The 12,901-nt window shown below is 48.6% G+C and overlaps 1 protein-coding gene across 1 annotated transcript in view; it reads right to left on the bottom strand.

Moving 5' to 3' along the window:
- The window catches only part of LOC144770720 (uncharacterized), a 45,637-nt gene that overhangs the window by 21,884 nt on the left and 10,852 nt on the right, over positions 1-12,901 (bottom strand). Inside the window, exon 2 of the mRNA XM_078655452.1 lies at positions 329-549. Coding sequence (XP_078511578.1) covers positions 329-503 — 175 coding nt within the window. The 5' untranslated portion in view covers positions 504-549. The remainder of the gene's footprint in view (positions 1-328; positions 550-12,901) is intronic.

Raw genomic sequence — 12,901 nt, 5'->3', positions numbered from 1 at the left:
GGAAAAGAAGGAAGGACAGTTAGGTTGAATAAAATAAAATAAATATGGTTAAGGCCCCCTTAGCTCTATTGAAACAGGGTTTGCCAATTTGCTATATTTTATATGGGACAGATAAGGAAAATAACATAGCACTTCAAATACGCTGTATTTTAATTAGTGCTGTATTTTAATCTATTTGTAGTCAGTGCACCTCTGACAACTGATTCCTTGGAATACAATTTTATATATATTATAAGGATCATCTTTTAGGTTTCACCTATACCTCATGATCAAAGTGCCTTCCCAGGACCTTAACCACAAAAAGGCAGAGTAGCAGAGCATGTCTCACCTCCACCAGTCAAGCTCACACAACCAAAGCGGTTGCAGGCCTTCCAGAGCCCCATGAACTCGTAATCATTGCGTTGATTGGTGGAGATCCAATGGTTTGACGACAAAGTAATGATGATAAAGAGGACGCTGAAGCAGAGTGTCAAAAAAGTTGCAAATTTCAGGTGCAAGTTCATCTTCAATCGCCACCGTCTACGTTGTTCAGTTATTAAACTTGATGATCTAGGAGAAAAGAGACAGACAAGAAGAAACATCCTTACATGCTACCCAGGTATGCTACTGAGCTGAAGTGTGAAGAAACATCCTTACATGCTACCTGGGTATGCTACTGAGCCAAGGTGTGAAGAAACATCCTTACATGATACACAGGTATGCTACTGAGCTAAAATGTGAAGAAACATCCTACATGCTACCTGGGTATGCTACTGACCTGAAGTGTGAAGAAACATCCTACATGCTACCCAGGCATGCTACTGAGCTGAAGTGTGAAGAAACATCCTACATGCTACCCGGGTATGCTACTGAGCTAAAGTGTGAAGAAACACCCTTACATCTTACCCGGGTTTGCTACTGAGCTGAAGTGTGAAGAAACTTCCTTACATGATACACAGGTATGCTACTGAGCTAAAGTGTGAAGAAACATCTTACATGCTACCTGGGTATGCTACTGAGCTGAAGTGTGAAGAAACATCCTACATGCTACCCGGGTAAAGAAGTGGCCACCTTAAGCCCAAAAATAACAGCTGATTGCAGCACTTGAAGTCTTATTTTAAACTATGTGCTATAGTCCATTTAAGTGCACACTGCTATGTCTGGAAATGATACAGATAGATTTCTCTACTAGGGGAGGAGATCTGGCGTTATGGCCAGAACTGCAAACATTGGATCCGAGGAACCAGATTTGATTCTTGGCGTCCGCTCAACAACGTGTGATTCTGGGCAAATCACATGCCTTAAAAAAGTGCGACTTTGTTTAAAAATAATTAGTAACAGTGTTTATGTACCTCCAATACCTTCTGGTCGAGTTTGTGTTATATAAAACTGGAAATAACAAAATACTGACACAGAACTAGAGTTTCAGTGATATACAGATGGTTAACCACCCTGGGAACCTGGATTAGAGTGCATTTCTCTGCCGGTTCTGCCCAGAATGCCATCCCGAAAGAGAGACTGACTAACTCCAAAATGGCCGCTCCTGTTCCACTGGCAGCTCTCCCCACAACTTCTATTACACCCGCCGAACACCGGAACACCCAGCGGAGCTAACCTCAACTTCCTGCCACCATGACCAGACCGGAGGAGACCTTTAAATGAAGACATCTGCAATAGACCTATAATGAGCATCATCTCATAAGTTGAGACTGCCCTTCCCTAAGATGGCCGACTAGGCCCCCCCCCACCGGCAATTTTTCTCCCTTGATAACTCATAAAACCAGACTCTATTTATTGCGGATTAATCCTTACACTCAATGTCTTGATCGACTAACAACTCACCTTTAATCTTATGGCCAGTCGGTACGCATCCAGTAAAGTTCCACCCCACTCAATTGCTGGATTGGCTTGACCCTGGGATGGCCGCCACCCGGTAACTCCCGACCACTCGAAGCTATGCGAGTGACCCCCGGTCCATCCAAATGAAGCGGGCCTCTTCTCAGACCACGGACACCCCCCTCACTTGGACCACGGGGCTTTACTCATCAAAAGAACATCGACCTTGCTCGAAAATCTCGGCCCCAATGTCTAGACCTGATCTCAAGAAGGCCGCCCTTCCGCTTTCCTTCTGGGCTAAAGAGAATCATTGGGGCTGACTGAATTCGAACTTTCAAAGACTCGTCCCCCTTGCCGGACTTCAAGATGGCCACCTCAGTGAGACCCTCTGCGACCCTCTTTCCTCTCCTGGTCTAAAATCATTGGGCATCATTCGAACCTCGATCAGCCTTCACTCCTTACCCTGTTTCCGCTCACCCAGCAGGCCCCTTACTCTGAGAACTTTCCCTTGACAGCTGACACCTAGCCATTTTGACTGATGTCTGGTGGAGTTTCCTAGCGAGCTAAAGGGGAGATGGGCTATGGATTCCCTCCTTGACCATCACCTACCCAGCCAGTCTTTGGGCAAACCCTCCTGCGTCTCTCCTGACCCTATCTCCCTCCTCCCGCTTCCCCCTACCCCTTGCCGCTCTACTCTTCTCCTCTTCCCATCTACTGACCTTTGCCCTCAACTGTCCTTGCCCTTAGTCCCCACCCTGTTTATCGGTGAACTTTCCCTCGTCAATTGAGACCTAGCTATTTTGACTGATGCCCTATGGAGCTACCTTGTTTAGCTAAAAGGGAGACCGGCCGTGGATTCCCTCCTTGGACGTCACCTACCCAGTCGGTCTTTAGACAGACTTCCTTTTGTCTCTCCTGTCGTCTCTTCCCTCATTCTCCCTCCTCACACTTCCCCTTTTCCCCTCCACTATTTATGTCTCTCCTTCTCTCCTCTCTCAATGTATTGCTTATTTTTTTACATATTGTGTAATTGTTATCATTTTCTATTATATTGTGGAATCTAATGTAAAGCACTCTGATACCTTCGGGTCTAGCCAGCACTATATAAAACTCTTTAAATAGATAAATACGTGCTACCCAGGCATGCTACTGAGCTGAAGTTTGAAGAAACATCCTTACATGCTACCCGGGTGTGCTACTGTGCTGAAGTGTGAAGAAACATCCTTACATGCTTCCCGGGTATGCTACTGAGCTGAAGTGTGAAGATTCATCCTTACATAGTACCTGGGTGTGCTACTGAGCTTAAGTGTGAGGATTCATCCTTACATGCTAACCGGGTATGCCACAGAATTGAAGTGTGAAGAAACATCCTTACATGCTACCCAGGTATGCAACTGAGCTGAAGTGTGAAGAAACATCCTAACATGCTATCCGGGGATGCTACTGAGCTGAAGTGTGAAGTAACATCCTTACATGCTATCCGGGTGTGCTACTGAGCGGAAGTGTGAAGAAACATCCTAACATGCTATCCGGGTATGCTACTGAGCTGAAGTGTAAAGAAACATCCTAACATGCTATCCGGGTATGCTACTGAGCTGAAATGTGAAGAAACATCCTAGCATGCTTTCCAGGTTCCAGGTATGCTACTGAGCTGAAGTGTGAAGAAACATCCTAACATGCTACCCGGGTATTCTGCAGAGCTGAAGTGTGAAGAAACATCCTAACATACTGTCCGGGAATGCTACTGAGCTGAAGTGTGAAGAAACATCCTCACATGCTACCCGGGTATGCTACTGAGTTGAAGTGTGAAGAAACACCCTCACATGCTACCCGGGAGTGCTACTGAGCTGGAGTGTGAAGAAACACCCTTACATGCTACCCGGGTATGCTACTGAGCTGAAGAGTGAAGAAACACCCTTTCATGCTACCCGGGTGTGCTACTGAGCTGAAGTGTGAAGAAACACCCTCACATGCTACCCGGGTATGCTACTGAGCTGAAGTGTGAAGAAATACCCTCACATGCTGCCTGGGTGTGCTACTGAGCAGAAGTGTGAAGAAACACCCTTGCATGCTATCCGGGTATGCTACTGAGCTGAAGTGTGAAGAAACATCCTTACATGCTACCCAGATGGGTATACAACCTTTACAACGAAACTTTTACCACGCACTACCATTACAACGCGGTCATTACAACGCAAACCATTACAACAAAACTTTTACCACGCACTACCATTACAACGCGGTCATTACAACGCAAACCATTACAACGCATTGCGCTGGGGGGCGCTCTAGGATAGGGAATAGCTTAATTTACTATCCAATAACCTTCCCTAGTGTCCACGGGGACTGGAGTTGGAATAGTAAATTAAACTATTCACTATCCAGCACCCCAAAGCGCTATGCGTTGTAAAGGTATTCGTTGTAAATACCGCGTTGTAAAGGTATGCGTGGTAAAAGTATGCATTGTAACATCATACATCCACCCAGATGTGCTACTGAGCTGAAGTGTGTAGAAACACCCTTACAAGCTACCCAGTTGTGCTTCTGAGCTGAAGTGTGAAGAAACATCCTTACATGCTCCCCGGGTGTGCTACTGAACTGACTTGTGATTTTACACATTAAGTGACATGCTTTGGAAATAATTGAGGATTGTTCCTTTCTTTTCAGTCTCCTCCAAACACAATTCCAGTGACCAGATTATCCCACGCCTCCTGGGCTGTCATCTAGACATATAAAAGAGGGTTTCTGGTATTTGCAAACATTGGCAAAGCCAATATGTCAGATCTAATGTGCTGCTGCAACATTAGCACATTATAACAGAATTATGGCAGGGTGCCAGCAGAGAGGACAGAGAGAATTAAAGTTGTAAAGTAGCCGTACATGTAGTTCGATGCAAGCATTCAATTGGAGCTAGAAGGACACACCCACACAGCCAATAGTTTAGCGGGCGATGAATACTTCACCTGGGCTGAGCCAAGGCATGATTTACAAAGTCTTAAACCAATGGACTGGTTTAAGAAAGCCAATGGCTGAGAGGGGCGGATCTGAAGCCTGCTCCATGGATAATTTAGCAGTAGGTCTGCTTGACAGCCATTGTTTCGATCTAACCCCCCCCCCCCACAAAAAAAGAAAAATAATAATTAAAACTATTGATGGGAAATTCTACGTTTTAGTGGTAACTGAAATGCACAGGTTTTGTATGCCAAACAATAAATGTGCTACAACAGCATTAAGGCACCATTAGCGCCTTGAGACCCTCACAGGTATGTAGTGCACTTTATAAATGCCATGATTGATTGATTGATTTGATGGGATCCTATGCAAGATGTAATAGTTGGCGGTCTAGTGGACGCCTTTCATGCACCCCTACATCCGCAGGCCAGGCGTGGCCTGCGGGGGAATTAATAAAAGGAAGGCGGCCGCTCGGGGCACGTCACTTCCAACTTGACCCGTGGTGTGATCTTTGTGTATGCTGCTCCACGCCGCGCCAGCCCCCGCGCTAGGCCTTCCATGCCCGTGGCAATCCTTGTGCTGAATGCCCGACATCACACTGGCGACGAGCGGAGGGGACCCAACCCTCGCTCCCACCTTGTGACGCTTGGCCCGACCGGCCGCCTCCCGTGTGCCTGAGCGCGGCTGTGCACCGCCTGTGGTGTGAAGCTGCGCGACGTCGGCAGCGTGTGCGTGCCCGCCCCTGCCTCAGTGCCAGCCACGTTTTATGTGGTGGAAGCATCTGAAGGACACGCAACCTCACCGGCTGCCCTGCTGTGTATCCCCAAGACAGGCCGAACAAGCTGGCCAAACCCCCGCCTGGCTGTACCACGCTGAGCCCTGCCAGGGGGTCAAAACTGCCTGCAACACTGCCTGGTGAGTGCCGCTGGTGTTAACACACACGGGGCTGAGGCACAGACACTTCCCAGCTGCTGGCTCCTGTGGCCCAAGAAGCATTGGCAAATGCAAGAGTGGAAAAAAAACAAAGGGGGATAGGAAAATACATGTAACAGCACTCAACTAAGGAGAGTGAGAGGGGGAATCAACACACTTCTAGACAAAAGAACAAAGCTGAGACCGATACAGAGCACCACGTGGGACATTCTGCGCCACCCTACCCTAGGCCCTGCCAGAGCACGTGGCACCCCACCGGTCTAAACGCACCCAGATGCTCACTGCCGGGCGCTATGGTGGACAACAATGGCGCTACGCCAGCCCGCATCCCAATCCAGCATGCCGCGTCAGGGGTCCTGCCTCCTTTCAGTGAGCTGGAAGATCCCGCGTCAGCAGCCCCCCGGTGGAGAATATGGATTGAACGCCTAAATAACTACTTCGTCGCGACCAGAGAAACAGACGAGGAGGTAAAGAGATCCCTGCTGCTACACTATGCTGGGGACGAGATCTTCAAACTTTTCAAGCACCTGCCCAACACAGGAGCTGCAAATGACTACAATGACTACAATGCGGCAGTGACAGCATTAAGCGGTCATTTTTACCCGCAACTAAACCCAGATTTCAAAGTTTTCAAACTCGGACAAGCCCGCCAGAGGGAAGGAGAGTCCATGGACGTGTTCTACGCACGCCTCCGAGAGCTTGCCAGCACATGCACAGAGAAAGCCAAAAGAAATAGGGAGACAACTCATCCAAGGGTGCCATGATAAGACCCTACGAGGGCTCATACTGCGCAAACCAAGGATCACACTGGAGGACATATTGATACTAGCCAGATCGCACGACCTGTCCTCAGCTATGGCAAACGAAATGGATGAAGCTCTAACCAAACCCCATGCAAAACCATACTCCATCAAGACGGAGCGAGCCGATGCGGTAAGGACCAAGCCCAGAGGAGGCACGTTCAGGGGGCCAAAAGGAGACGACTCCAGGTCAAGGTGCGGATACTGTGGGTACGAACCACATGCAGCTAAAGACTGTCCTGCCCAAGGGAAGACACCAATTGCGGAATACCCAATCACTTTGCATCCATCTGTAGAAGGCGTAACAAAAACTGAGAATTTCGAGGACAGAAGCCCCCAACGCGAGCCGTTCGACAGCTGTCGGTGGCAGACACTGCGCCTCCCAAACACACACAGAGAACACCTGTGAAACACCTACCGACCATAGAGGATTCATCAGAGGACGACGAAGAAGAGGTGTACATTGTATCTTTCACCAGGGAACTCAAGCAGCGCCGCCGACCACAACCCACTTGCATAGTGCAAGTTGCGGGAACCGAGGTGAAAGCGGTCATCGACACAGGAGCAACGGTAAACGTCATGGGCCTACAACAAAACCGAAACATACGACCTCGCCCTCCTGTAGTACCATCCAAGACCAGAATATACGCGTATGGGGCAGACACGCCTTTGCCACTGAAAGGAAAAATGTTGGTATGTATCAGGCGAATCGATCAGGAAGTGATGGCCACAATCCACGTCATCGACAGGGAAGCAGATACCCTCCTGAGCAGCCACACTGCCGAAGATTTGAAGTTGATCGCTTTTGCTCGACGAATCCGGATGTACCAAGTGGAAGAGCTCCTTGGGCAGTTCCCCGAGTTGTTCAAAGGCCTCGGGTGCATTAAGTGTGACCCCATCAAGCTACACATTGATAAGTCGGTCGCCCCAGTCACCCTGCAACACAGGAGAGTCCCTTTTCACCTACGACCGCTCGTTGAGAAGGAGCTGGAAACTTTGGAGGAGCAAGGAGTCATTGAAAAAGTATCAGGGCCCACACCATGGGTATCCCTGATGGTCATCACGGAAAAACCCAAAAAGTCAGGAGCCATACGCCTATGTATCGATATGCGGCTGCCCAATAAAGCGATTAAAAGGGAACGCCACATCACACCAACAATGGATGACATCATTGCGGATGTCAACGGATCTAAATGGTTTTCGAAAATTGACCTGAACGCAGGGTATCACCAACTACTCCTGTCGGAAGAGAGCAGATTCATCACGACGTTCAGCACCCACCTAGGATTCAGGGGGTACAAGCGGTTGAACTTTGGGATATCATCGGCGGCGAAGTGTTCCAAAACACAATACGAAAGCTGTTATCAGGCTTGCCGGGAGTACTAAACGTGAGCGATGATATCCTCATCCACTCAGCAACAGCCGCAGATCACCACAAACATCTCCGCGACACGCTGAAGCGCCTCAGCGAGTATGGAGCCACTTTACACAAGGACAAGTGCCAGTTCTTCCAGCCCTCACTCGAATTGTTCGGCTACGTGTTCAATCAGGAAGGCAAACAGGTAGACCCGAGGAAGTCACAAGCCATCAAGGACACCCCTGCAACAACGACACCGACGAAAGTGCGGAGCTTCCTGGGAATGGCCACATACTGTGGGCGAGTTATACCTGGCCTGTCCACCCGGACTGAGTCTCTACGTGCACTCACGAAAACCGACGCAACCTGGCACTAGGGCCCAGAAGAAGGAGAAGCCTTCCAAGGGATAAAAGATGCCTTCTTATGAGAAGCCACGTTAGCATACTTTGATCCCGCGAAACGGACGGAAGTATTGGTCGATGCAAGCCTAGTAGGACTTGGTGCAGTACTGGCTCAGGAGCGTGAACCAGGCCAGTGGGCTGCTCTAGCGTTCGCCAGCAAATCCCTCACCTCCACGGAAACAAGGTACGCCCAGATCGAGTGCGAAGCGCTTAGCGCTTACCATCAAGTGGGCCTGTAATCATTTCCATCTGTACCTCCACTGACAACCGTTCACCATGGTCACCGACCATCAGCCTCTGGTCCCCCTTTTCAAAGGGACTGCACCGCCTCCGCCTCCATGCATCGAACGCTGGGCCATCCAGTTGCAACCGTACAAGATGGTGTTGGTGTACCGCCCAGGGTCCAAGAACCCGGCTGATTTTCTCTCAAGACACCCAGTTCAGTCCGGGAGACAAGGAGAAGATGAGGATGTTGAAGAATATGCCCAACTTCTAGCTCTAGCGTCATGCCCCCAGAGCATGTCCCTAGACGAAGTAAGAGAAGCGGCTGCCACCGATGCCATTTATACCAAGACACTAAGCGCCGTGCAGGAAGGCTTGTGGACAGACTACCTCTGCCAGTCCAATTCGTGGACCCTGGAAGATCAAGAAATCCTAACGAAAATGTGGCGGGTCCATCATGAACTGAGTGCCACCAGTGATGGCATCCTGCTGCGATGTACCCAGCTAGTCATCCCGCAGAGCCTCAAGAACTGGGCTGTCCAACTAGCCCATGGAGGACACCAGGGCATAACCAAGATGAAGGCACGGATGCGAGAAAAGGTCTGGTTCCCAGAACTTGAGGATATGGTAGAGGAATACGTCCGAGGGTGCTCACTGTGCCAACTAACAAGTGGCTCGGAGAGGCCCCTCCCGATTATCACCGAAGAAGCATGCACTGTCCCATGGTCCAAGATAAGCGTAGACTTTGGAAGCTTCCCCGGAGGAAAACACACCCTCCTCATCGTGGATGCGTATTCCAAGTATCCTATTGTGGAACCAGTCACATCGACAGCCTTCAACCATGTCGGACCAGTATTAGACAAGGTCTGCGCCATGTTTGGCTTCCCCCAGGAAGTCCGCAGTGATAATGGTCCCCCGTTCCAAGGGGCCGAGTTTGCTACATTCCTTCAACAACGAGGCATATTGCATCGCTGCATCACCCCGCAGTGGCCCCAAGCCAACGGGGACGTTGAACGCTTCATGCAAACCCTAAACAAGATGTTCCGCATAGCAGTCGTGGAACAAGTAGACCCGGAACAGAGCCTCCACAAGTTTCTGAGAGATTACCGAAGCACCCCTCACTGTACGACTCAGCAGAGCCCATGGGCCCTCATGCTCCATGGTCCCTGCCGTGACCTACTCCCCACCTGCCCGGGTTGGTCACCACCTCAACTGAACGTCGGGGAACTACAAGAGCGGAGAACGCGACGTAACCATGATGCGAGTGTCAGACGCCTCGCCACTCCTAGGAGCCTTAACCATGGAGCGACAGTCATCCTGCGGAGCCGGCGCCAGGGAGAAAATTCCAAACAAACTACGAGCCGGGCACCTGGACCGTCACTGCCAACCATGGCTCCATGATAACGGCGCAGAGAGGAGCGGAGGAAGTGTCCAGAAACATCTCGTGGTTTAAGGAAGTCCCACCAGAACAAAGCCCAGAGAGTACCAGCAACCACCCAAGTCCCATGGCTACTGAGGCGCCCGGGGGACGGGCTGATGAGTCGGCGAGTGGCCAAGTCAGTGAAACCCCCGAAGTAAGCCCCTCACCAGAACTCGAGGTTTGTCCCGACGACTCCGGCCGGAACGTATTGGGAGAGCGTACAGGCACCCGAAGATACTGCCTGAGGCCAAACCCCCATCTGAGTCAGAGGTTGATAGACTATGCTGGCTGAATACCTGGGGCTCGCCAGCTGCCAATCACGCAAGTACCCCTGTCATGTATTGGACTGAATACTGTATGCGCATCGTTGTAAATATGTTAAGAACAAGTTATAACAAAAGAACTGAGTTGGATAGGGATGTAATAGTCGGCGGTCTAGTGGTCGCCTATCATGCATCCACAGGCCAGGCGTGGCCTGCGGGTAACTAATAAAAGGAAGGCGTCTGCTCGCGGGCACGTCACTTCCGACCTGACCCGAGGTGTGGTCTCTGTGTATGCTGCTCCCCGCCGCACCAGACCCCGCGCTAGGACATCACACAAGGCAGAGTGGCCACTGGGTTTACTTGGAACACGACTCAAAAAGAGTCAGTGGGGCCATTGACTTGACTCGGAAGGTGACTATACTATTGACAGTGTGACTACTTAGTTGACCTTTACTGTACCTTGAAGCCGATGAGTCTGTGGAGTTGGCATCACATGTGATTTCACATAATTCACTGGGAGTATTGACTTAACTAGGAATGTGACGGTGCTGGTAACAGTCTGTGCATCTTGTTATACTACTCTAGTCACAATGCTTGCTATTTATAAGACCCAATTACACTCACATGTGAAATGTGATCAAGATTCCACGCGAAGGCAGCATCATTCGTACTACTCTAAAGCGTGCAGCAGCATAAACAAAGCACAGCACCAGATGTAAAATGTACTATGCACAAAAGCTAAGTTGTCTACAGCACTCTTCGTTCTGGAACCTGTCTCTTCCTAGAAGGAAAAATATATGGTTCTCCGGCCTCAATTTGCTCACTATTCGATACGTAGTATAAACTAGTTATTACCGGAGCATCGACACCGGAAGGGGAAGAAACACAACATTACATCATATCCTGTGCTGGCGGCCACTGCTTTTGGTCTTGTAAATAAACAGATGGCCGTCATGCGAGTGTAATACGGTGGTGTTGGTTTGCAACATCTTGCCCTTGTCCTTCCTATGTAGGTTCTCTATTCCATTATGATGTCCTGGTTCACTTTCAAACTCTGTTCTTCTTCACAGCAGGCCTTTGTCATAAATATCACCTTTTGACTTCCCCTTTCAGGAGCTGAATTTCCCTTCTTGGAATTTCCCTTCTGTGAATGACTTGAGTGCTACTGAATTCATAAGAGAGGGCATACCAGAGTTCGAATTAAATGCACATTCTTTTCAAAAAAGTTCTCTTCCTGAAGATATGTTAATAAGGCTTACATTAATATATTTGTAGTATTTAATTATTGCTTTAAATCATGTGTATATTTTATCAATATGGTGTAATGAAGGTTGATTATTATGTGTTAAATATGTTGTCTTTCCGAGAGAACACTTTCGGATTGAAAATAGCTGAAAGGGCATTACGCCATTTTTTGTTGAATTTATCCTAAAACGTTTTAACAAAGCCAGGAAGGATCTATGAAAAACAAACATAGAGAGCAGAACATCTGAGAGGACTTTATAGCAGGTGATAGAAGGACATAGGGAGACGATTCCACACCCATCGGAACTGAAGTTGCAAAGTATTTATTTGACTTTCATTGGCTGCTCGGGTGGGAGCGCTGTAGACTGTGCCTTATCACAAGCACCTACAGCTGCCTTTCTGAGCTGAAAATAGAATGTATTGTCAGGGCCACCGGAATTATGTGGCAGGGGAGGGCCAGATTATGCAGCATGGTTGAGGAGTAAATTTTGCAGCAAGAAAAGGCAAACTATGCAGCATAACGTGGCATATTTTGTGATAGTATTACTTCATTAGTCGGTCATTTTCAAACGTGTTAACACTGTCTGGGCATTGGTTGCACCTCATTAGTACCAGTTTAACACCCAAGGAGAGGAATAAGCAACAGTTACAGAAATGGAACTCGTCAACCTTTGCAGAGGGCCTTCCGTGCACGGCAGCACGTGTCACTGCATTTTTAGCAACTTTTGAACTGTTTCAGCTAGAACTAAAGCTATTTTTGTTAAAATCTGAAGATTCTGCTGCTGCTGATGGATTATGTGCAAATGCGGCAAATCTATAATTATCTGAAAATGGCCGCAGGCGCACAAACACATAATTACAGTGGCCCTGCGTATTGTTTGCAATAAGGCATGCTGGCGTGAATCATCTTTGAAACTCAAAATAGGCTAAAGTGCTAGAATTAGTATAGTGCTTAGAAGTTGTGAATGAAAGAACTAAAAACTCATCTCTTTTCCCTTATCTAGTCTTCTGTTGGCTATCCCCCTCATCCCCTCAGGTACTGGTTAGGTCAGCGCCGGGACGCTCCGTTGCTGGGGCAGCTGTTTGCGCTTTAACAATTGGATAACATAACATGGTGTTAATTCTATAGCTTTCATAACAAAAATGTTGGTGTACTTTTCTATTGTTTACATTACTTATAAACCTCCCTACTTACCTACACAAGTCATCCGACTGGTCAAGGACCTCGGGGGACAGGATCCTGTGCCTCAAGGCACCCGCCTCGTCATCCATGCTCCTCATTCTCTCTCTTCCCACTCTCTCTCTCGACACGCTATCTCTCTTTTCACCCTTTTGTGTTTCTCTGTGCTTACTTTTCACCTCTCTCTCTTTCATCCTTGTGTGCCTCTGTTGGCTCGCTTCTCGCCCGTTTGAGCATTGTGACTCTCTCTCTCTTTTTTCATCCTTTTGTGTCTCTTTTTGCTCACTTCTCACCCTTTTGAACTTCTTGATTC

This window comes from Lissotriton helveticus, chromosome 7, assembly GCF_964261635.1.
Source record: "Lissotriton helveticus chromosome 7, aLisHel1.1, whole genome shotgun sequence".
In the NCBI taxonomy this organism is placed as follows: domain Eukaryota; kingdom Metazoa; phylum Chordata; class Amphibia; order Caudata; family Salamandridae; genus Lissotriton; species Lissotriton helveticus.
This window is presented reverse-complemented; position numbering and strand designations above follow the sequence as displayed.